At 45.3% G+C, this 26332-nt stretch overlaps 1 protein-coding gene across 1 annotated transcript; it reads right to left on the bottom strand.

Moving 5' to 3' along the window:
• Positions 1–54: 54 nt before the first annotated feature.
• Positions 55–25101, bottom strand: gjc2 (gap junction protein gamma 2). The gene is made up of 2 exons (XM_028472386.1): positions 25053–25101; positions 55–1528 (listed from the first exon to the last, which is right to left on the bottom strand). The coding sequence occupies exon 2, from the start codon at positions 1497–1499 to the stop codon at positions 249–251; it is 1251 nt and encodes a 416-aa protein (XP_028328187.1). The 5' UTR covers positions 1500–1528; positions 25053–25101; the 3' UTR covers positions 55–248.
• Positions 25102–26332: the final 1231 nt, after the last annotated feature.

The raw sequence follows: 26332 nt of genomic DNA, 5'->3' as shown, positions 1-26332 counted from the left end.
AAGCTAGAGTCACACACGGTCCAGGTTCTTCAAGCCAACTGCTGTGAAGTCACAAGTTAAAATATTTTAGTTAAGTTACAGAGGAGGGACAATGACACACTATGTTGCTAGGATCGTCCCTCTCCTCCTAATAAGATCCAGGCCTGCTGAGTCTTTTGGAGGTTGTATGGCTAGATGATTGGATTTCCTCCAGCCAGGTTGTAGAGCAGGTCTACAGACTTTTAACAGTCTTTCATTGAGGTTTTACTCTAGATCCACACAGACGTCTTCCCATTTTTCACAATAGTCGAAGTCCTCTCTATTGACGTCTTGGGCCTTGTTCCTTGCTTCTCCTGGACCATGTTAGCCCGGTTCTGCTCTGCCATGGTTCCTGCAGACACAGGACTGCTGCTCCTGGAGGCTTGTTGTGTGGTTTTGGTTTGGTAGGTTTGGAAGGCCATGTCAAGCTGTTCCTGGGCCACCCGGAGGTGCTTGTGCAGGCTAGCCAGGTCGGAGGGGATGTTCTCATCAGGGCTGGTGCACGGCTGCTCCACGGCCGCGTTAGCCATGTTTTGCTCATGTGCTATGAGGCTGTTGGGTATCCTGCTGGTTTTCTCAGTCCTCATCACTAAGTTGTACCCAGGAGGGGAGGCGGGGATGTTGCGAGAAAATGGGAAACCAAACATTGTCCGACTGCGGCGGCTTCTCTTCATACGTAAAGTATCCTTAAAAGTACCGATCCCTAAGTGAAGCATCTCACAGACATTCAGCACGAGGCAGAGGAGGCTCACTATGTACATGATAAGGAGGAAGATGGTCTTCTCTGTGGGCCTGGAGATGAAGCAGTCCACCCTGTGCGGACATGGAATCCTGTTACACACATATGAAGGACTGACTCGAAAACCGTAGAGCAGATACTGACCGCCCAAGAAGGCGATCTCAAAAACTGCTCGCGACAAAAGCTGAAGAACGTAGATCCTCATCAGACCTTCCTGCATTATCCTTTTGCGGCCATCGTGCTTGTTCAGGTCCTTTCTGGTACTACATATGGTTTCAGGCTTTGTTTCCTGCACCTCAAGCGTGGCCTCGTAGATCATGGGCTCAGCTTCATCATCGTCCTCCAACACATCCTCCAGATGATGATTCTCCCTCCATCTGCTATGAGGAGGAGGTTTCCTGCGGACCTTCTGCTGTGTTCGGCGCTCTTCCTCAGAGGTGCGGGCAATCTTGTGAATGGCATAGCCCATATACATGATGGAGGGGGTAGAGATCATGATGATCTGGAAGACCCAGAAGCGAACATGCGACAGGGGAGCGAAAGCATCATAGCACACGTTGTCACAGCCCGGCTGCCTTGTGTTGCATGTGAACTTAGATTGTTCATCAGAGTAGATGGACTCGCCACCAACTGCCGTCAGCACAATGCGAAAGATAATCAGCACAGTCAGCCACACTTTCCCCACAAAGGTGGAGTGGTTGTGGATTTCTTCCAGTAGACGCGTGAGAAAGCTCCAGCTCATGATTCTGCGAGAAGGTTTTCACTTAGAACCTGTGGAGAACAGCAAGAACATAGTTAGATATAACCACTGGAAACACCTCAGTTGAATGAAAGGTGAATGAAGGTGAGCGTAGAGGGCCGCGCGCTGAATACAAGAACCAACGTCATTTTCTAAACAAACAAGCCAACATCATATTGAGTTGCATTGTGTCAGTCTGAGGGTTGGTCAATTTGATTCAGTTAGTTTAAAGTGGTGATATTCTGACTGTGTCTGAGTAAGTCTGACTGAGTCAGGTCAGGTTTCTTTTGTCTGCCTACATTCCCGAATGAGTCAGAGTCAGTCTGTGCTGAGTATAATTAAGTCTGATTCAGTTTGAGTCCATCCCATATTCAATCTGGTAGAATGTGTATCAGATTGGGCATGATATAGCCGAAGTCATTCTGATTAAGTCTATGCCAGTTTGATTAAGTGAGATTCAGTTTGTGTCAACATAATTGAGTCTCAATCCATCTGTAGGGCCCTATAAAATCTGTGTTAACTGAATCGCAGACAGAATCACGGAAACAAACAATGACAACTGTTCAACGCGGAAAGAATCGGCATGAAATACCGTCACTGGCTGCATTAAACAATGCCTAAACCACACTGCCTAAAACTGCCAAAAAACTACGCAAATCATCACTGACTCCTAAATACAGAGCCACCTGTGCCCGTGTAGCTTTGCTGTGCGTGTAAAGCTAATTTTGTTTCTCGTGTAGCGCAGCGGTGCTCCATGAAAACATCGGCAGCTTTAATCAGCCTCACCTGCTGAGTGTTTGATCAACATCTCATCAGAGCTACATAAGGTCTGTGGGGGAAAGTTGCGTGTTGTTATGGACGAGACCATCGATGCCAGGGACTGTAGAGTCTTAAACATTGTAGGTTAATGATAACTTCTGACTCTGGCCCATAGTGGCAAAATAACTGATGCATCCTTCTGTCCATTTATTTTTGCTTAGTCATTACGGTTTGGAATGATGTCATCAGGATCATTTAAATTAGGTTAATTTAAAGTACGTTTATTAAAACTTAATTAATAAACCTGCTCATATGACATATAAATAATCAAAAAGGAGCAGTCAGAATAATCCATGTCACCGCTACCTTTTAATTGGATCTTACTTTATTTTTGACATACAAAATAAATAAAACACAGTTTATAGGGCCCTACATCTGTTTGACTAAATCTAAGTTAGTTTAAGTCAATTTCATTTAGTCTGTCATGTACTGAGTATGACTGATTTTAAACCTGTCTGACTGAGTCTCATTATGATTAAATTGGATTTAATTAGAGTCTGTTTGATTCAACCTGATTAGGTCTGTGTCTGATCTGCTTGTGGCTTAGTCTGAGTTAATCTGTTTGAGTCTACTTAAGTCTGATTCAGTTTGAGTCAATCTAATTGAGTCAGAGTCAGTCAGTTTGATTAATTCTAAATCAGTTTAATTTTGTCTAACTGGCAGTTTTTTAGTCCCTGACTCAGTTTGACTGTGCCCAATTGAGTCCAGTCTAAGTCAGTCTATGTTGGACTGAGTGTGACCGAGTGTGAGTCAATCTATGCAAGTTTGATTAGTTTTGTGTCTAATTGTGTTTTAGTCAGTCCGTTTGATTCATTCTAAATCTGTCTGACCAAATCAGTCGGAGTTGGGTTCATTGTGATTTAGTCTCAGTTACGTCAGAATTATTCTGATTCAGTTTGAATGAGTCTGAGTGTGATTAGGTCAGCTATTGCTTGAATCTGTCTGATGCTAACTGTTTGAGTATGTCTGATCTAGTCAGCTACGGCCTCTGATTTTCCATTTGTAAATTTTCCAAATCACGTTTCAAGCCACGCCCGTCTCACGTTACACTTTTCTGTTTTGTTTCCTTTTCATCATCTTTCATGGGCAATGGTGGTGTAATGGTTAAGGAAGTGGGCTTGTCGTCAAAGGGGCATCGGTTCAAATCCAACAGCTCGTTTTGTACGTTACTTTGGATAAAAGTATCTGCTAAATGAAATTGTAATGTAATCTTTCCTCATTTAGATTGCTGGCTATTAAACTTCACAAAAACTTCACTGCAGGAGGCATTGTAACGGCACAAAGAGGTGCACTGAAACCTGGGCATGTTGACCAGCTTGTGTATTTTCAATAAAATCTAAAAAGAAAGTACAAACTTTCTGCATTTATTTGTTGTTCTAGGCATATACCTCAGTTAAGTTGCACAAAGTCAAAGTTGGTTTAAAAGCCACAGGCGGATTGTATGTTATTTATTTAATATAAGTTGGCACATGGCATGTTAAAGCCAATGTTTTTTGTGTAAAATATGCTAATAAAATATATTTTATACATTAATGTTCTCATGAAGGTGTACACAGTTACAGATTAGATGCTTCTTAAGTCATATATAATTTTTTTTTTTGTTGCATTAATCGCCTTATACTTTTATATTGGGATACATCGTATCGTATCGTGACCTATGTATCAGGATACGATATTGAGAGATGCCAGGCAATACACACCCCTACTATATAGTGTCAACTACTGTCATTGATTTTACATTTTAGGATTACAAAATCACAAAAGATTTAATTGCTACACTTTCGACCTTCAACCATGTATTTATGGGAAAAACACCATGAAAATGCATGATATGGTCCCAAAACAAGAATTGTGAAATCTTTATTTATTTATATACCGGCGAATCATCCTCACGCTTTGCACAAAATTCTGTCCAGCCAAATTATTTAATGCTTTCGCTGTGATGTCTCACCAGGTAAAATGATCACCAGTTTAGCTAATACACCATCAGAAAACCTGTCCTTGTACGGGTGCCTTTTCAGATTTTAATGCATTCAAATGAATCTGGACCAACTGCTTGGTCATTACGACACATTACAAACACACATCAGCTCTGCATTTTTTTTTTCAGTCACAGGATAATAGACACCCACATACACACAAGTACGGACACACGCACACACATGCACGGACACACACTCACACGCACCAACACACACACGCACAGACCCTTAGATGCCAAACTAGTCCAGATGCACAATGACTTGTGCCTTTGTGTTACTTTAATATGTAAAGAATGGAGCGGCTCAAACATCACTTCCCTCCAGCTTCATCTCAAACTAAGCCGAACATCACAAAGTCTGCTGAGGGCATGTGACTACGCCCTGACCACAAATGCACACCCCTCACCTGGTCAAGCTGCACCTGGCTCATGCAGTCCCCTTAGAAAGCACGTCCCTCCTTCATGTTGGAGCTGGTGCCAACTCCTGCTTTCACTTGTTTTCCTGCAGAGTTTGGGTTCTGCTACTGTTTTAAATGCCTCACATCATGCAAAAAATCCACCTCCAGCAAGTGAGCGGGATTCGAACCTCAGGGTGAGGATCTCGACATTAGCACCGACCGCTGGCTGAGACGCCTCACACTGACACCAGCACCCAGCTGAGACCAATCCCCGCCTTCATTCTCCTCCCCATCACTTCTCTCTCTCCGCCTCATGAAGCTTCCCACTGGTTCACATAGGGGAAAGGTCACATGGTCACACAGTGGTTGCAGGTTTGATTGCTCTTATGACAGACACAGGAAAGGTTTAAGGGGCGGGGCCACAAGCTACCTTTTCTGAGATCAAATTTGCCGAGAGCGACATGCTTCAGGGCTTGCTTACATCAAGTGTCATCTTATTCTTAATATTTAGATCCTTCTCCGATTACGCACGCGCACACACACACACACACACAGTGTCTGCTTTCCTTTAATAAAAGGAGCCAGCAATGTGTCACTATGATCACAACATTGTTTGACAAAGCCCTCAGTAACCCTTTGATTATGATCCGTGTGAAACAGACACTAAACAATGGGAGACTGGGAGCCGCTAATCAAACAAATATGTCCCCAGCAATGCAGTATATCACAGGAATGTGGCATATAGAGCAGTGGTGGCTATAATGGTTAAGGAAGCAGGCTTGTACCCGCAGGGTCATTGGTTTGATTTCACTGTGAGCCATCACTGTGGAACATTGAGCAAGTCCCTAAACACTCTGTCTGCTTCCAGATCATCATTGCAAACGAGAACTTTGTATGGCTAGGAGGATTAGGATGATGACTGCATTCCCACTGAACTATACTTTAAAGTTTCCCAAGATGTATTTGGAATCTACGACGACAAAAGTCTGAAACAAACTGGGGCTAAATATCTCCATTCATTCTCCACCTTTGAATGTTCTGAAAACATTTTAAGCGAGAAAGTGACCAAGTACAATATCAACATGTGGTCATTTGATCCATAAAACCTGCAGAAACACATTTCATGCCAACATTGCAGAGATCGTTGGAGATCCGCCATTGTGCTACTGACAAAACTTCAACTTCAGAACAAGAGCTCTGTTTACAAAAGTGTTAAAAACTAATGGAAGACAAGAAGAGATGTGTTTGTTTTAAAAAGGGGATGTTTGACTTTTAGCTTGAAACCAGTCCCAGGACTCGCAATGCATCATGGGACGGTTGAGTATGACTAGTGTGCTCACCGTGCAAACTTGAATGTTCCAATATAGTTAAACATCCAGGTATTTCTTGCATACTCAATCTTTACATACTATCTAATGTGAATGCACAACATACTCATTTTGACTTAGTATGAGTAGTAATATTAGTATGTACTTTCAAACGCAGCCGATGATTAATCTGGTTAAATAAAGGTTAAAAAATCAGATCAGTGTAGCACTCTGGGCTCTCTTAAGTGGTTCCAGCCTGTATACTGAGTGTTTGTTTGGGCAATAAACCTGTTTGTGTATCAGCCATTGTCCAACTCCTTGTGTTTGTCACTGCCCTGAGCTAAGCAGGACACAACGACGGAGCTTTGTCCAATTTCTGAGCGAGCTTAGAGTTGGGAGAGGTCCATGCAACTTCTGTAAAATGAAAGAGGCTCATCTGCCTGTTTTTTTTTTTTTTTTCAGCAATGGACTCATGGGGGTATTTCATCAAAGTGTTCCTCAAAGAATCAGGCTGATGAGTAGATGCCTGGTTTACCCAAGCCGTCTCTGACCACGCAGGCTTTTTCCAATTCATCAAACTTTTCTCAGCTTGAAGATTAGCGGTTCAGCCAAGCCAGATGACACTGTTTAAGTGAAGCACATGTGCACGGATTTCTGCAGGGTACCCATGAGAGTGACCACAGAGTTACTGAACAGAGACACGAGGAAGCAGCTTTTATACTCCATTAAACTGCCAATAGAAACAAATGCTGGGACGAAGAAGATGTGACGTCAATCGTCACTGAGCAGCAAGCAAGAACAGAAACAAAAAGGGGGCGGGAGGGGGCTGGGGGGAATCAACTGATACAATACAATGAAGGATATAGGCAGACAAGGGAAAAATGATATGGCCACGTGAGCCACTAGTGTGAACCAAAGAGTTTCGGCCTCAGAATAAATCTTTTTTTTTTTTTTTTTTTTTTTTTTTTTTTTCTCTTGTCTGCACATTCTGTCGAAGGTTAACACTACAAGAAGTGCAATCTTTAACAGCAATGCATATTTTGTTATTGCAATTAAATAAATTTATTTATTTCATTGCATAATTGTGACCATCACCAGCCCTCCCTAGGGAAGGGTAAGAAATACTTTATTAAAGGGAGGATGTAAAAAAAGAGAGGGCAGTGTTACACCAAGGTGAGGGGTTGGAGAGGGGTGGGGAAGTTAACAGGGAAGAGGAATACAAGATAGGAAATGGAATGGGTGGGGAGTAGTCGATAGATTTCAAGTGATGCGATGTGAAATTGTGGTTGTGTATATTGTGCTTATTGTTGAGTTATCAAGCCAGTTTGGTGACCAGTGTGCGGCTTAGGAATAATGGTGGTGGCTGTGAGCAGAGGAAGAAGTGAGTGGAAGTTACATAAAACAGGTATTTGGGAACAACGTGTCTGTGGTTGAGCCCAGTATGAGTGTTATCCCACAGCCCAAGGCCAGTGCATCCATGACAAATGTATTTCCAAGAACCGCCACTGCAAAACCCACGAGCCGCCCCCGGGCCCCGGAAGCAGCCAGGCCAGCAGCAAGAGCGGGTAATCCGGGGGCCCCCGGCGACCACCACACGGCCAAGCAGCCCCCCGAACGCCCCCAAGATCCCAAACCGAGAGGCAACCATCGCCCCCCCCATACACACCCGAGAAAGCCCCAAGGAGCCAAGGACCCAGCGCACCACGCCACCAATCCAACCCCCAACCCCCAGACCCCCCACCCCCCCCCCCCCCCCCCCCCCCCCACACCCCCGCGCCCAACCCCCCGAGGGGAGGGCCCAGAGAGCTCCCCGCCCGAGACCCCAGCGGAGGAGCCGAAGCCCACGCCCAGCAGACGACCAGAGCCACGCCGAACGGGCAGCCGGCGGGCACCCGCCGCCGGGCCCAGAGCCAGCAGGGACCCGACCCCAGGCCAGAGGGACCCGGAATGAACGCAGCACCAGGAGCAGCCCGCCCAGGGAGGACGACCACACCCCAAGCCGCATAAGGCACCAGGGGGCCGCCGGGAGTCTCCCCGCCGGCCCCCAGGCCCCCCAACCTAGCCCCCCATGGCGCCCCAAATCACCTATTGTTGATGTCGCCCGCGCAACGGGCTTTAGTTTTTTTATTTTTTATTTTTTTTTTAAAAGCCAGGGCCCCCTCCAAGGGCCAAGCCAGACCGCCTTGTGCATCCCCAGCACCCTGCCTCACGGGGCACTGCCCAAGCAGGGGCCGTACCACTAGGTATGCAAGGGCGCGGCACGCGGCACCCGCCCCGAAAGACCCCCGCCAGGACCGGCCCGGCCAGCCAGCCAATCACCCCGGGCCCCAGGAGCACCCCCCGGGACCAGGACCCCCCAAGGGCAAGTCCCCGGGCCAAGCCCCCCGGGACGCACCCCCCACCCCCGCCCAGGACCCGGCCACAGCCCAGCAGGACCGCACAGCCCCGGACAGCCCAAGGCCAGCAGCCCAGGGCCCGCCGCCCCCCGGGCAGCGCCAGCCACGGAGCAGCGCCACCCACCGGCCCGCGAGCAACCGGCGATCCCCACCGCGGGGACGGAGGCACCCCAAAGGCACACATCAAGTGCGGAACCGCAGCCCCGAGCCAAAGATGCCCCGGACCCACCCACCAGTCCGCAGATGGCAGGACAGACCCACCAGGCGGCCGACAGCAACCTCCACCACCGGAACAGCTAGCGCCGCCCCCCCAGTAAACAGCATCGCTCCGAGGCACCTAGCAACCCCGCCCCAACCCCGGTGAGGACACCAGCACACCCCCAGCACACCCACCCCCCAAACCGGCGAGGCAGGCCGCCCCAGGCCCGCACACCGCGGGGCCCGCCCCCAAGGCCACCAGCCGACGAAACAAGCACCAAGCCTCACCCAAGGGGAGGAAGCGTCCCCGCGCTCCACCAGGCCGACACCGCCCGGAAAGACCCCGCAAGGAGAGACCCCAGCAAAGCCCCCCCGAGACCCACCGCCACGCCCGACCACACCATCCTGATGTATTTTCACTCTATGTAGTGGCCCAGCCACCAACAGAGGGGCCAGGCCCCCACCGGAGAGGCCCAAATATGTGAGCCAACCCACCACCCTGTTATGGTGCCTCTCCATTCCCCAATGGAGAGGCACTTCCCTATCCCCTGTGTGAGTGTGTGTGTTCAGTGAATGTATGGGGTGTAATTAAAAGAAGGGGATGGAGGGGAGCGGTGCTCCCCATCCTACCTCTGTGGATATACGTGTATGTGGTGTAATAGGCCGGAGGGTGTAAGTGAGGGTACACCCTCCGGGGGGTGGCATGTTGAGGTGTGATTAAAATTGGAGGGATTAGTAGGGTAACTAGAGGTGGGAATGCCGCCCCCACGCCACTACATAGTGACACAGGTGGCGGCCCCCTCCACCCCCAGTCCCACCATCCAGCCCCCCAAGGGTTGGGTATGGGTGTGTGGTGCATATTGTGAATAGGCCAGACCAGCTGGGAGTGAGGTGAAGTGTACATGTAGGAGGACTGTCCGGTGCGAGCCGGGCCCGTCCGCGTGGCGGGCCACGCGAGATGGTAGATGGTGCAGACGGGCAAGCGGCACTGTGGGCCCCGGAGCAGCAAAGCCGGAGACCCCCCCCACGGCACCCCCCAGACTGCGACGGCCCCGCGGAGCACAGCGGCACCCCCCACCCCCGGGCGCAGCCAGGCACCGACCCCGTCCCCCGGTGCCCCAGGGGGCGACCCCCGCCGCACGCCGGCCCAGAGCGACGCCCCCCCGCCGCCAAGGAGAGCGGCCGAGCAGGGGGGAGGCCCGCACCAGGGCCAGCACAGGCCCACCCGGCGCCACGACACAACACCCTCCACCGGAAGGCGGCCCCGGCCCCCCCGACGAAAGAGGACACCATCCACCGCCAAGCAGGGCCACCCCGCCAGCCACGGACCGGCCAGCCCGAGTACCGAAGCACCCCCAGCCCGGTACCGCCATCCCACACCAACGGCGCCAGAAGAGCCCCCCCCGCCCCCACGGAGGGGACCCCCGACGACCCACGCACCGGCACGAGACACCCCCCCGACGCCAGCGCACCCCCGACGACAGCGGGCCCCCGGCCACCAGCCCCGCCCCACCCAAGGCTGCGCAGCGCCGCCACGAGCCGCGGCCGGTCCCCGGGCAGATGACAGGAGAGCACGCCCCCGGACACCCAGACCACGGATCCACCCCCGGGACACCCCCGCCCCGGAATGGCGCCCACGGCGCCCGGTGCGCCCAGCCAGCAGACCAGCCAATCCCGACGCGGATCCACCAGGCCAAGAGCCACGCGCCGCGCCCCCGCACACCCACCCAACACGACCCCCGGGGAGGCCCCATAGGGCCCGTCACGCAAGCGACATCCCTGGCGAAGGCGCGCCCCAGGGAGCCAAGCCGAGGACCCGCAAGGGCCGACGGAGCAACCCACGGCCACACCCCGCCACCCAGCAACCCAGGAGGCAATCGCCGACCCCGGGCAGCAGCCACCCCCAAAGCCGCCCACACCCCGGATCCCCCCGGACCGGAGCCACGGACCCCACCACCCCAGGCCCCCCAACGCGACCACCCCCCAGCCAACCCATCCGGCACGGCACCGCCCGCCCCCCAGGCGGGAGCAACAGCCCCCCCACCAGCCCCCAGGCAAACGGGAGCCCCCCAAACCCAGCCCAACCGGATGGCGGGCGCAAGAGCAAAGGAGGAGGGGGGGGAGGACGAGACAGGGGGACAGGGAGCAAGGGGAAGGAGCGGCAGAGGAGCACGCAGGGCCCCAGCCCCAGAGGCCAACCAGATGCGCATGCAAGGGGCAACAGCGCCAAATCGAACAGCCCTGGGACCCTGTGAACACCCAGAAGGAATGCACACCCGCGCCGAGGCAGCCAGGCACCCCGGCAACCCTCCCCAGCCAACCCGGCCAGGATTACCCCAGAGGCCCAAGGGCGGCCCAGGCCTACAGTTGGACTAGTGCGTTAGTAAAAAGTGGTGCTGGCAGTCGCTTGCAGGCTAGATCATGAGGCTTTAAAAATTTAGATTTAATGCAATTAAAAAGGAGTCCAACGCTCCTCAAAGCACATTATTTTTTTTTGTTTTCTGAGAGCAGACATCTTTTCCATGGAGATAAATTCTGTGAGGAGATTTTGCCATTGGTTTATGTTTAAGGATTTTTTGTCTTTCCAATTTAGTAATATTGTTTTTTTTGCTATGGCTAGTGCCGCAAGGATTGATTGTGATCGGTTTGCGGGAAGTTGAAGCATTGTCAGGTCTCCTATCAGACAAAGATTTAGAGATAAAGGAATTCTGCAGTCCAAAATGGAGGACAGTTTTTCAGTAATTAGAATCCAAAAGTGTTGCACTGGGGAGCAAAGCCATAAGGCATGTAAATAGGAATCCGCTGTATTCTGGGTGCACTGAGAGCAGATGTCTGTTGGGGAGAAGCCCATTTTATGCATTTTCTGTTGGGTAATGTGGGATCTGTGGAGGACCTTGTATTGAATATGACGAAGATTTGTGTTTTTCGTCATCTTAAAAGTATTACAACAAATTTCTGTCCAGAAATCAATGCTCGGGGTGATTGAGAGTTCGGCCTCCCACTTAGTGATTGGTAAGTAATTACAGTTGGAGATCGAGAGAGCTCTGTATATTTTTGAGAGTTTTTTTTGATTTTGTTGAGATTTTTTTCATATATATAGCCAGTTCTGGAGGTTGTAAGGTAGTTAAGTCTAGTGGAGTAGTTTTCTTTATTGTCTCTGTTACTTGTAAGTACTGTAGAAAGTTACATTTATTTATATCGAAAGCTTGGGTTAGATTATTATATGTCCTAAGCTTGTCATTTTCAAAAAGGTCTGAAAGCTCTGAGAAAATTCTATGGAAAAAATCAGGGTCATCATTATTGGGGGCATATATATTTAGAATTGTGAAACATTTGTTATAGATTTTTAACCCTAATGTTTAAAATTAAATGTAGGATATACAAATGAAATTAGTCACTATCATAAACTGTGGTTTATGCTTTTTGAGCCGTGATTGTGCAACGACAGACCCAGTGTGTGACGTCAGCAAACAGGTATTACGGGAATACTTGACAGGTACCCATCATTCACCAGCGTGTGGATTATTTAATAGATTAGGAATCTCTCTGTGTAGTTTGTAATGTAAACATTACTCAAGTCACTCATTTTACTTGCGTTCAATAGCAATGATATACCGAGGGGGGCAAAGAATGAGTCGAGTGTTACTCCATGGCCAAAACTAAGCAGATACTTATTATGAATTAGTGAATACTCAATGGCTCAAGATAAAACAGTCATACTCAGTCAACAGTCAAAATTACGTCTCACTGGAATTGGATTGGATAAAAATGCCTGTGCAATGGGAGGGACTGGTTATTTGTTACATCAGTGATAGGAGCTGCAGCCATGGTGCTAAAGAGCCATATGTGGCTCGAGAACCATAGATTTCCACTCGAGGGGAAACCAGAGAAGAAAACTTAAGCGTCAGACTTTGATGACTGCATCCAGACCAATCCCAGGCCCTCCAGCCTAGCCCGGCTGGATCAGGGAGGAGATGTGGCGTAGTGAGGAGCGGGCATGCTTCCAGTTTGAGCATGTGCTCATCCTCAGGGACCAATAGGCACATGTCACCAAGTTCCAAGGCAGACGCCTCTCTAAACCTTGTCGTCCGGCAGAAGGACGCAGATGATCGTAATGAGAAAATGCTATACTTCAGAGTGCGTCAGAGTGTCACACTTCCCCGGTGAGAGTGGATCAACATGAGTGTGCAGCAGTGCAGCGGCCACATGAATGAAAGCTAAAGCTGAGCATCTCAACACCAGGCTGTTCGTTGTCCTCGAGTTAACACTAAAATTACGCCGTCATGTGCTTGCACGCAAAGTCACAGATTATTATGTGTGTGTGTGTCCCCTTCTGTTCTGACTTTGGGAACCTTCACACTGATGGATCCTGATTGGAGCCCAAAGCCTGTAAAAAAAGCCCTGGGAGTCACTGTGTGACGCTCTCTGACTTTGCTCCGTGGCTACAAGGACTAGAATCATGTGATTGAGCACAAACAATGGCTTCATATCGATGCTCCTAATGTTACCAACTCACTGCTGTCATCTGAGGCAGCTGTGATGTGTAAACAACTTTCCAGAAATCTGAGGTGAAACTTCAGGAAAGACACCCACATCTGTGTGTGTGTGTGTGTGTGTGTGTGTGTGGATATATAAAGAGAGATTATGTCTGGAATAACCCAACCAGTATGACCTCTGTGATGGATTTAATGAATAACCAGATTTTCACAGGCAGGCAGGCGTTAACTATCACAGGTTTACTTACAGATGGCAGCAGTTACTGTCGGAGGAGATGTAGGCTGAACCAAAGACCATTCTTTTCTCATTTGTTATGAGCTTTCATTTGTTGCTTCTATCTGTCCATGTTTTCCTTGATATCCTCAGCTTTTCTTCTTGTTTTCCCCACAGTATTGACTTTCTCACAGAGAGTTTGATGTGATTCAAGAATGTGTTTATTCTTCTCTTTCACAAACAACTCCAGTTTTCTATTTTGCACTGGCTGCTCTCCCACATTCTCCATGTCGAACACCATAACGTGTGCAAACACCTGTTTTAATCTGCACAGGCATAACTAAACTAAACTAAAAACTAATGAATCAAATTTGTGAGTCGTGATTAATCTTAGCACCGATCCAAAAACCAGTAGTCGGGTTTAATTATGATGTTGCTTCATCCATGTGTTGTAAGGTAGTGTGAGTTCAAAGTGGAGAGGCACAGTGTTGCCAACATATAGTCTTTTTCTTAATAAAAACAACAACAGTGACAAATCTAGCACATTTTTTGGCAAAGATCCCCCTCCCCTCATTACTGGCCAGGTTAACAATTACAATGTGCCTCCTGTCCTGTCACCAGAGCCATCAGTAACTCCATCTGCACCTTTGAGCCATCATGCCTGTGTATTTCTCTTATCTCGTAATTTGTTCATTCACTAAAGTGCCAGATTTCTTAATGGGCTTCTGTGAGCCATTCAAGGGTGACTGCAAAAATTACATAAACAAGTGATGTAACCTCCACCCTGCTATCTGGAGAGTCTAGAAACTTTGTTTATCAAATAAAACCTGGAGACTATAATGCATAGGTTGAATGTGTTATCATTTAATTCAGTGCTATGAATAAAGGAGCATTCACTATGTAGCTTTAACCCAAAGACAAAAAAACAACTGTTGGCTTGACAATCTTTACTGCGGAAGGATTATTACTGTGACAGAATACAGCAACCTATTTTTGAAGCTCTACACATTTTTAGTGTATTTGATTTATTTATTTTATGTTTTTCTCTCCAACAGCTAAGCTCCTACAACAGCAATCTCACCAGTGTTTTGCAGTGCAATCTCCGTTCGTATGTGAACAGTGCTGCCAGCTTTGAGTTCACAATAACAGCTTCATAGACTTAGGGTTAGAATTTAATGAAACCATATCAAAGAAAATGTGTAATAAGCACTACAAAAACCTAAATAATGAGGAAAATCTAAGAAATCAGGTTGGACCTAATGTAAAGACTGCACCGGTATCAACGACGACGTCACATCCGTCTGAACATGGCTGCTCCCCGTGAATTGTATGTTAGCTAGAAATTATTATTTATTTTTTCCATTTTTAAGTGTTGTGGTTTTTTTTTTTAATAAATGTCCACATAGTTTGTTTATTGCTAATACATTAAACACATTTTGTGTTATACACGACAGGTACCCTTTAAGTTATGTATTTATTTATACAGGTAGTAAGTCCCATTGGGACAAAGCCTCATTTTCAAGAGAAGACATGTTTTGGGCAATTACATAAATAATTTAAAATGTGTAACATTTAAATTACAGACAGACATGTTAAGTGCAAAAAATAAATCATACAAAGTCAAGTGCATAGTAGTGCAGGTTAAAATACAAAAAAAATTAACAGGAAGAAGTTGACAGTTAATATTTAAAGGTTTATAACAGTTGCTTAAAACACCCCAATAAAATAAAACAAGTTCACTTCACATCTTGTGGCAAGTTGGCATGCAAATGATCAAATATGCAAATTAGGATGACGTCATCTAGCGACTTTTGGAACAGCCAATGGCGACTTTCCTTACTGGGGAGTTGGCAACACTGGAGGTGCTGCATTCACGCTTTGGCCCAGCAAGCTTTGCCAGTGTGAATCAGGCCCTGAGCGAATCAGGCCCAAAGTGAGGTCTGGTGCATTGTCCTGCGATGCTTTTGCCTCTAGTCTAGTTCCCTTGGTTGTTTTTGTCCTATTGTGTTGTTGAATTTGTACTATTCTGAGCTCCTTTTGTTTTTTCTTAGGCTTGTAATTTGATGAAATATGAACTATTATTCATTTGATCATCCTGCTTGCTTTCTCCTGTGCATTTGGGTTCTTGTTCACACCACCGATCACTCATTCTGACACTTAAAATACTTCCTCACTCGCTCTAATACTTCTCTGTATTTGTGTATTGTGCAAAAAAATTTAATCAGAGATTAAGCTTATTAACGTATCTTTAAATGTACAAATCCCAAAGTACTTTTTGAGGTTTTTTTGCCATTGAAAGTTTGTCGTCATAATTTCTGTGTTATTGTCAAAGCAGCAAAGACTGCAAAGTATCCTAGGGAGGGAGTGTGTGTGTGGGTGTGTGTGCCGAGGAGCAGCAGCATCTTTACCGCTCTCCTCAGTGCCCTCCACTGCCAGCAGCCTTGGTCGGCGTTAATGTGGGCAGACTCGGGGCAGCGCTGCTGTGCGTTTATGTAACGGTGAAACACGACACCAGAGCAGCAGCAACATGCCACTCTGCTCATATCCACAGCTTCATTAAAGATCTCCCACCAGGCAGCCTGTCAGTGCTGGCAGTCCCATCACATTTGCTCACATTCCTGCTGTTTCATGGGCGCGGCGTCTCCTACCCGCCGGTCCGCCGCGTCCGTGCCAACTGCACTAAGACTTCACTCTTCTGAAGCCTCTCGGATGGAAAGGCCTGGAGGTGGACTTCAGCAACTTTACCCAGTGTGCGTTACATTGGCTTGCAAATGAGAGGCAGCTCACTGTCCACACACACACACAAACAAACACACACAGTAACAAGCACAGAGGATGAGCTGTATCTTCTTGTCGGAGCTCCAATATTCCAGCTCAAAGTCTCGCAGATGAAGCTAAGCGAGTCAGTGTCGAGTTTAATTAAACATCATCCTAACGAGAGGCCTGAACACGCAAAAACAATGTGTGTGCGATTCATTGGAGTTTGTTCTCTCATTGGTTAGGATTTAAACCAATAGATCGGTTCTTTCAACCCTTTATTATCTGGTGTACTATAACACGTAGGCCTACATGTAATCAGTAAAAGTAATACCATCCAATACTGAGTGATTACTTATTACATGATGCCCTAGGAAGTACTCTTTTGGTCAGTCTGTGAACTAACAATTTAATGACGTTCTCAGAAACAAAGTAAAATTGCCAGATCGGCGACTCAGCTTTAGCTAATATTTGCTTTGCAACTGATCTTCAACTGGTTTGTTTGTGATCTCAACATCACATAAAAACATACATCTCTGTTACTAATTCATCTTTTGAACCATTTTTTTTTAATCAACCTTTAGCCTCAACATAAAATATCTCTTTATTTGTGCACGGCGTTGCCATTTTGGAGATTCAGACTAACAGCGTTCACGTACTGTATGTTGTCGTCATGTGAGGGACTACTTTTTGAATTTACGCTCCCATCAAGAGTTGATGGGGGAATACCTTTTCAATCTAACTTTTTAGTGCTTGGTTATGTGTCTTTCAGTTATTTGGACGCAATGACGTTATTCTAAATAAGGCCAGGAACATTACGGTGGATGGACTTTGAAAATGCTGGTCAGCACAGCATTTTGATGTTACTATCTGCCATTTTACTAAAGATCCATGCATACCTTTTAGCTGAACAAGGAAGACACTTTAAACCAGTGCACTGGTAGGAAGGAGGAGAGAGGGAGTGTTAACAAAGTGTACTTCTGCACTTATTGAGCTTTAATTAATTATTCGGTGTGTCTGTATTGCTGATATGAGCCTGTTGCCAGTTTGACAAGTGTGAAGCTTAGGTATAATGGTGGTGGCTGTGGACAGAGGGAAGGAGTGAGTGGTAATACCTAAAAAAGGTATTTGGGATCAACGTGTCTAAGGTTAAGCCCAGTATGAGTTTTATTCCACAGCCCAATACCTGCCAGTGCATTGTGCAATGTATGTGCAAGAACCGCCACTGCAAACCCAAGTGCCGCCCAAAGATGCAGCCAGGCCACCAGAAATAGTGGGGGCCAAGACGTCCCAGGCCACCCCCTCACTAGCAGCCCCCCAGACGCCACCAAGATCCCAAACCGAAAAGCAGCCACCGCCCCCCCACATACACACTCAAGAAAGCCCCAAGGAGCCGAGGACCCAGCACACCCTGCCACCGACCCCAACCCCCAACCCCAAGGCCCCCACCAACATCCACCCCCACACCCCCTCACCCAACCCCCAGAGACCCCAGCAGAAGAGCCAAGGCCCACATCCAGCAGACGGCCAACACAGCTCAATGTTGCCAGGTAGTCAAGGTAATCCTGAGTTTACTATGTTACCTTGACCGTTAGCTGAGCTGGAGCTGTTTGACGTAGGTCTGCGCTCTCCGAGTGCTTTTCTAGTTTACACTGTTACGTATCTCAGGGCAATTTGTAGTGGGTATACGGACATTCTGGGGCTTTCTTAGTTGTTATACGGCGTATACCTGCGAATCACGTAGATTACACCACTGAACAAATCCTACACGTACAGTTTTACATTGTGAAGTGCAACTATAGCTCTGTTTTCAGCTTCTGTTCTTCATTACAGTCACAGTTCACACTGTGTGGGTTGCTGTGCTCTCTGCTATTAACTGGCCACAAACTGGCTCGAGGGGCTGGAGACCTCAACGGGGTCATGTGGACTCAAGAGGTCTACTCCTCCCTCCTTCAGATGCCCACAGGCCTCCGCCTCCTCCGCCTCACTGATGCTAGCAGACTCATAGCATGGCTGCAGGAAGGGTGAGACCCATTAACGTCTCCATCCATGCTCTGCATCCACTTCTCTTGCTCAGAGAGAGTTACAGCTTAGCCAATGCGAAGGTGAAAACTAGGGATGCAAAATAGCTATCAGCTGATTATGGCTTATTTCGTTATGCGTTAACCCTTTGACCCTGTTCAGCTAAGACAGAAGATATCTGGCGTTTGCCATCCTTAGTCGTAAAGGGCTGAAATCGGGACAAAAACAGCCCAATTGTCTTCATGGTTTGTACCCAACTTTAGGCACAATAGAATTAACATGTTGGAAATATTCATTACCAGGCCGTTGTACAATATCTTGAGTCAAGGCTTTTATTTCAAAAGTTTTTCCCTGAATCCAAGCAAAACAGAAACAAATTTAATTCAATTATTTTACAAAAAAAATGCTCCCAGAGACTCTAGAGTGTACCCATTTCCAATTTAGTTTCCATTTCATTGGCTCAGATAAGATAAATCAAATAAGAATAAAATATACAATAGAATATAACTTTATTAATCCTTGTAGGAAATTATAATGTTAGCAACAGCAAACTACAGTATGGGCAGGGGTGAAAGTAATAGATTACAAGTACTCACATTACTGTAATTCAGTTGCATTTATGGGTATTTGTCATTTTTTGAGTATATTTTTAAATCAGTAGTTTTACTTGTACTTAAGTATGTTTTAAAGTAAGTAAAGTACTTAGTTACATTTCTACACCCAACCGTTACTCAGTAAATTATTGTTTTTGTGATTAATTTTTTTATTTACGTTTCATGGTCTCACATTAAAGACAATCCACACGTTGTTAGTCCTGCCATTTCTGATCAAAGCCCAGCCACTTTCTTGGGTTCAGGCTGTGGCCCAGTGGTAGAGTGGGTCATCCAGTAAGCGAAGGGTTGGGGGTTCAACTCCTGCTTTATCCGAGTCATTGGTGTTGTGTCTTTGGGCAAGGCACTTTACCCACATTACCTTGTATGAATGGGTATGGGTATTTTAATCAAGTAACAGTACTTCTACTTGAGTAGGATTTGTGAGTATTCTTTACACCTCTTTTATGGTGATATCAACATTAGCTGTACTAGTGCTTACATTTGTACATGTACTCAATTTTAGTGTACTAGTGCACTTCACTAATGAAGCAAATAGTGTTAATATTATTATAAGTAAGCATTTTATGCTAATAAGGGGCTGGGGGAAAGCAAAATGCTTCTGCGTTTGAATATTACAACCAATCAGGGTGCTGGGTTTAATTAAAATCCCTCCTACTTCATTTGCATTAGGTCTATTAGTACTACTAGTTTTTTTTGGCCTTACTGATACTAGTAGTAGACTAAGAGCAGTTTACTATTAGTACTAGTAATATTTTGAGCATACTACTGGTAAAGCTAGTAGCATTAGTAAAGCTTTGAGTTTTTACTATTAACATATTTTAGGTATACTAGTAGCACAAAATTGTGTAGTAGATGATTTTGCTTTACTACTAAGGTCTATTCACGCACTAGTATGCCAAAAACGTGATAACACACATATCTATAGATTCTACTGCTCATTAAAGAGTGTTCTGCTGCTGGGAGGAAAACGTCGTTCTCCACTCAGTGCTGCACTGAGCTGGAATAAGTCTGTGGCAATTTTTATCCCAGCCTCCTGATGGGCTGTCACCAGTTAAACTACAATGACAGAGCTCCTCTTTTTAATCCTTTTGTCATGTCAGTTTCTGACCCTAAGGTGAGGCACTTCTGAGATGTCTGTTGGAAACGGTTCTTCAGGCAAACAGACTCTACTGTTGTGTGCAGGTTAGATAGTCCATGGGGACTCCACTACCTGCATCCTCCTCATCTCCTAAATAGATGTCATACAGACTATTAAGTGTTAAACTCCGCAAATTTGTGCCAAGCATGCTTAATACAGTTAATTCAGTCAACTATTATGATTAATTTCAATGCTGCAGCACTGTGCCAAGAGCACACGCTGAAATCACGCTAGTCTTTGCTTATTTTTTACATCTGTCCTTTAAACGTATTAGACATTAGGGCTGTTCATCATATTGCATCCTATTACATCATCATGTTAGGATTTTTCCTGCCTTTTTGCCCACCTGTTTACTCGGATAAATCGCGTTAAAATGTGGGATTTTGTCCCAAAACATGCACGTGTGGATATATTTTGCGTCGTTTTGCAATTTCCACTTCATTTTTTGTTTAAAAGAACAATTGAAAAACACTGTTGCTGTTTTTGTTTCAGGAGGTGAATTTCATTCTTTCCGTTGGTTTTCATGATCACAGAAAATCCGAGGCCCTACGCCACTCTACACCTCTTCCATAGGCAGTGTCTGCTCTCCAAGATCCTTCCTTCCTTCCCACACCTTTTAAACCCAACAATTCAAATGAAGAATAATCAATTCAAGCCTGGATGTGGCCTGTTCCAACATCCTTCCCCCAGGAGGCACTGCAGAGCTTTACAAAACTGTACAGAGCCATGAATATTTGGCCTCACTCTAATTTACTGTTGTGTTTACTCTGAATTTAGTCAGATGCTGTTAGTCATTGGAATCCTGTGAATGTGTTTCCTCTTGTTGGGCACTCAGTCTTTGTTTAAACTTTAATCAGACTTTGCTCTGAGCTTTAACTTGTTTATAACATCTGATGTCTCTGAACGTACTGTCCCTCATTCTGTTAACCAAGATTTAACAGGCACACCAGGACCTGAACGAAGTATTCAAGGTCAGCAATTCTAAACTGGTAGGTCGGGACCCAAAGGTGGGTAGCGGACAGCTGGTCAAAAATAAATAAATACTTAGTCCCTCATGTTGGACTTGTCTCAGGACCTCAACCAAGTTTATCTTAAAGTTTTATATTTACAGTTTGCCTTCCGATACAATCACTGTTTTATAGAAGCGTATTCCTGCCCAAAGTACTAGTGTTGTAGTAGTCGAGACCGGTCTTGGTCTTGAGACCAAATTTTAAAGGTCTCGGACTCGGAAGCATTTTGACTCGGTCTCGTCTCGGACTCGGGCTGCCCGGACTCGGGATTTTCCCTCAAGACCGTTCGAGGCCAGCACTAATTCCTGCTATTTTTAAACTTTTTTATAATGTGATAATAACAGGGAGAAGAACGGGATAAAAAAAATCCTTTATTCATTCTTTAATCCACCCCGTAAAATGACCTCAACCTTCCTTAATGTGACTGAGTGACGTGTGTGACACACTCACACACACAAGCAGGAGAGAGAGGCGGAGCTAAACATGTCCGCCAACTTGTTGGTTGTGAAATTTGGTTTCACGAACCACAAATAATACATTTGTAAAAGCACAGGAAAGAGGAAACACTCTGCGGTGTGTAGGTGACCAGCCATGTTCTTTCTTGGCAGAAATACTTTTAAACTCTTGCTGTACATTCACCTCACATAAAAATCTTGTTTTCAGGTATGTAAGATATGTAGAATAACTGTGATTTTATCAGTAGTTGTACTAGTTTTAATATTTTAGTAATTTTTTTGCAGGCACCTTTTTTGTCCATCAAATGTATTTAAAAGAAACTAAAACTAAAGAGAGAATGTTATTTAACTGTTGAACCTTGTCATAATTTTATTTATTTATATATTTTTTTAAATTTGGTCTTGTCTTGGTCTCGGATAGTGTGGTCTTGAACACAACACTACAAAATACTACCATTGCAAGTCATGATTATTAATTAAAAAAAAAGTCACAGACCTGAACATAAGCTCCCTTTTTAAACAGAGGATGTTCTTCATGTGGCAGCTCAAGAACTTCAACCTCCCTAAGACGATGATGGTGAATTTCTACACTGCTTATCACTGAGACCATCCTCACTACATCCATCACCCCTGCATTGCATCATCCACTCCACAGAGAAGGGGGTCCACAACAATCTGCCATCCCTCCAGGACACTAAGGCATGCAGGCAAGGTCGGTTGTAGGTAGGCATATATGAGGGGGCAGTCAGAACAGTGAAGGGGGCATCATGTGCAGTGTTTGGAATAACGGCATTTAAAATAACGGCGTTTGTTTTTCAGTAACGGGGTAATCTAACTAATTACTTTTTACGCCGTTACAACGCAGTTATCGTTACTGAACGTTAAATGCGGTGTGTTACATGTATTGATTGAATAAACTTTTATCCGAAAGCATCCCCGGCTTCTTACTCAGCTGTAGTGAGGAGGTGGATTAAAAACAAGGTGAACGATTATGATTGGCTAAGGCGACGTGCCAGCACACACACACACACACACACACACACACACACACACACACTACAGATTTGATGAAGCAGCAGTGATGGCGAGCGTGGAGCAGTCTGATGAAAAGTTGGCATTTTTAAGGTGGCGATACAAACACTACTTTAAATTAATTGTGGTCAAAGGCAAGAACGTGTATGTGAAGTGTTCATTATATCCAGGAGTGAAGACTTTGTCCACATCCGTTGTAAGAAACTCAAATTTAATGAAGCACCTCACAACAACACACACATCTAAAAAATCTGAATTATTTGACATATAGCAACTTTTTTTTTTTTTTAACAATAATGCAAATAGTCACTTTCCTTGGTAATGATTTACTTTTGTTATAGAGTAATTTAGTTACTAACGCAGTTATTTTATGGAACAAGTAGTGAGTTACTATAACAAATTACTTTTTTAAAGTAACATTCCCAACACTGATCATATGTACACATCATGCTCCATCACTTTGTTTCCCCTGTGCTTATAGTAACAGTGTTTTCTTCATTGAATTGGGTTGTTAGCAAGTCTCCAACCCCATCCTAGAGAAGTGGATTGCACTTAGTCAGGCCAATACCTTCAGACATGTCCAACTTGGGTGTCCCACCTGAAGACTAAGCTCCTGCTGGTTTAGCTTTTAAGGTCAATGAGGCACGCAAACCCCCCAACTACAATAAGGTGGCAATCCCTCAAGGGGGATGGTGATGATGAGATCCTTTCTCCACCACTCTATCTGTGATCTCTCACCTCCTCCCCCTGCTCATTCACATCTTCTACACGAGATATGATGAGAGCTTCCAGTTGCTCCAGAGTCTCATTCTGTAAACACATCCCCAGGTCGCGTCTAGCCCAGGATGAGGCTGTCTGGAAGGGGTCTCACCAGTCTGCTGTGGGCATGCTCAGGAGGGCTTCAAACTCAGCCTCCATGGCCACCGTGTAATGCAGTGACGTGCGGTGAGGTTCGTGGCTGGTGAAGCACTGACTTTTTCAGAGTCAGATTTACAAATATTTGAACCCATTTATAGAATAGCTTAAATTCACCATTCAATTGGCAGCTTGCACATTGACTACTGGTTGTGTTTTATATCTCATATCAACATTATTACACACACACACACACACACACACACACAGACATATTTGACCATGGAAGAACATTATATTCATAGCACATCAGAGAAACAACTCATTTGCACTGCACCCTCATTGTTTTCTTAATTTTCCATTGCAATTCCACAATACATACTCAATAAAAATAAAACTGTGCTGTATTCATGGTCTTACCTTACCTTTAGTGTCTTACACACTGATTAAACTCAATTATGTTCTCACTTTATTCAACAACAGCAGAAAGGCAGTTTTAATGGAAGATTATTCATATTAAATGTTAATTTCACAGACAAAGGAATTTGTATTCATCATCATTCATTCATTCATTCATTTTTAGACCCACTTATTCCTGTTCAGGGTCGCGGGGGTATTCATCATCAAATTCTATCAAATTTGTTACAATCACATTTGAAGATATTTGCAGAATTAACCTTATGTTTTACCCCTCCAGCAAAGGTGATTCAACTCATGCAACTGTTACAAAAAAGTTGGCAACACATTCAATTCTACAGTAGCACTTCCAGTGATGGGACCGCTATAAACAGGAAACGTGTGTGTGCGGTGCTTGGTGCCTTGTGGAGCAGCCACACAAACTAGTGGCTGAAAGCCTGGCACTCTGTAGCCGTGTGTAGCGCAGCGGCCTCCGGTCCGTCTGACAGACGCATAGGTGTGCTGCTCACGGCTGTTATAGAAGCGGTCTGAGGATATCAGGCCGCTGTGATGTTTGTCACGCTCCTGACGGTAGGAGACCACCGTTCACCCTGCCTCATATCCCCGTCTATCCATAACAGGAGTAAAACAGTCAAAAGGACGAAAAAGCAAGCCGGTAACGCGATGTTTCAGTTCTTAACAGGACCTTCTTCAGGCAGGGTTGTTTGCTATTACACGTGTAAAAATGTGCAGGAACAGAGAGTAATAGATGAGGTCTCTTGTGAAATCTGAGCATGGAGTTAGGAATCATAGTTTTAGATTTAAGGGGACAAGACATTTATTTAAGGGGGCTCTGCAACCTTCTTGCCCCTGCCTAGAGCCGGCCCTGCATGCAGGTAAGATCACAGCAGATCCCTCCGACCCTGGACATGCACCGATAGAGCCGCTCTGGCAGGGCGCTGTGATCCATCAGGACACACAAAAACAGCTTCTTTTCATCTGCAGTAAGCTTTATTATCAGCAGACACATTCCTCAGAGATCCACCCTGAACTCACTCTTCCAGGTCACTTTTCACTTTAAAAATCACCATTTTTTCTGCACAACTTAGATTTTACTCTTTTATTTTTGTCACCATAACACCAAAGCAAAAACATACATGGCAATACACAAACTCATTTTAAAAGCAAGTAGTGGTTATAAAATATATTAAAAGCATATAATATAAGTAGTTCTGTGATCAAAATCATTATAATCAGTACTTGATCTCAGAATTCTCAGAATTATGACTTTCATCTCTGCTGATTATTTTTAATTTTCCAGTGGCAGAAACACGCTTCCATACTAAAAAGCAACAACTTTGTAAATTCCTTCTATGTTGATATTATTTTCTAATAAACTCCATCATTAAAGTAAATGTTAATGTTGTTTCCGAACGCTGTTGATTGGTGGAATAAGGAGAAGACCTACCTGCTCACGTACAGGAAGCAGGATCTTCGTGCGTGTGGTTGGAGCGTCGCGAGCCATTGTCTCAGTGAGGACAACAGGACAATGGGTCTTTTTTTCCTCTGAACCACCCACTACCAACCAATTACAGCTGGACATCTACTCTAATGGATTCATTGTTTCCCAGCTGAGCTACTGCTTTGGTTCAACTTTCAATAGGAAAACTCTGGAAATCTGGAAATTAACAATTTCACTTTGAATTTTTACTTTGAGCTTGCCAAAAAAAAAAAAGGGGGAACAGCTCCTCTGTCCCTGCACAGAGAGAGAGAGCGTCATATGAATGTTATGCACGGTTCAGAAACCATTAGACAGTGAAAACATGAAACAACAGAGCTGTCTAACTCATTTTAGCTCAGGTGCCACATAAAACCAAGTTTGATCCTCAATAGACCAGATCAAAAATAGTCGTGTATAGTGCAATATTCTTGTGTAGTATTTTTACTCAGGCCCATTTATTTATTTTTCGTCATTTTATACAATTAGAGGAAGAAAAAAAAACAGAGATTATCTCAAAAGAATGAAAAAAGAGAGTCTGACACAAGGCTGTGCAGGTTTGGCAGACGGGCCATGAAAAACATGGTCTTAATTCTTCCATTGTGTCTCAATGTGGTGTGAGGATCATGATGATGTCAGGATGCAACATGTACATTTTCTACAGTAATTCATTGTCTTTCTGTGTGCTGGTCTTTCACCCCCATGTCCACCTACAACTTTACAAGCTTTAGTCTTTTGCTGTGACCTTTGAGACAAGCATAGCTCCGGACATTGAGGATATACAACGTTCCTGAGTTTTAAAACAGGGTTTACTGCATTAAATATATGTTAGTGTCATTAATATGTGTTGATTTTATTAACGCTCAGGCCTACACGTTATTACAGTACAGCTGGGGGAGATACTGCAGGATATTTATGAGCTGACTCACACTTTTTGAGTGTTTCTAGGTTTTTACGGTATTTCTTCACTATCTCTGTTTGTGGTCAATCGTTAACCAGGTGTTCCTTCACCATCAAAGGTGAAGCAACTTTTACTGTCACCGCCTGTCTTTGTGGTCCTGCAGATCAGATAACTACATCAGTGTCTGAACCTGAAGACCCCAGTATATGATATATGATAAGTGTACAGATAACCTCCTGGACAGGCATCATGTTGTCACAGTTTTCGTCCACTATCCTTCTGCACTGAACTAAAACGAGACTAAAACTTTATGTAACACAATAAATTCTGGATATTTACCAGCGTTAAC

Source organism: Gouania willdenowi, chromosome 17 (genome assembly GCF_900634775.1).
Source record: "Gouania willdenowi chromosome 17, fGouWil2.1, whole genome shotgun sequence".
NCBI classification, from domain to species: domain Eukaryota; kingdom Metazoa; phylum Chordata; class Actinopteri; order Blenniiformes; family Gobiesocidae; genus Gouania; species Gouania willdenowi.
This window is presented reverse-complemented; position numbering and strand designations above follow the sequence as displayed.

Bases quoted from the DNA above. Each gene is read 5' to 3' on its own strand.
- gjc2 (XM_028472386.1), bottom strand. From the start codon at position 1,499: ATGAGCTGGAGCTTTCTCACGCGTCTACTGGAAGAAATCCACAACCAC.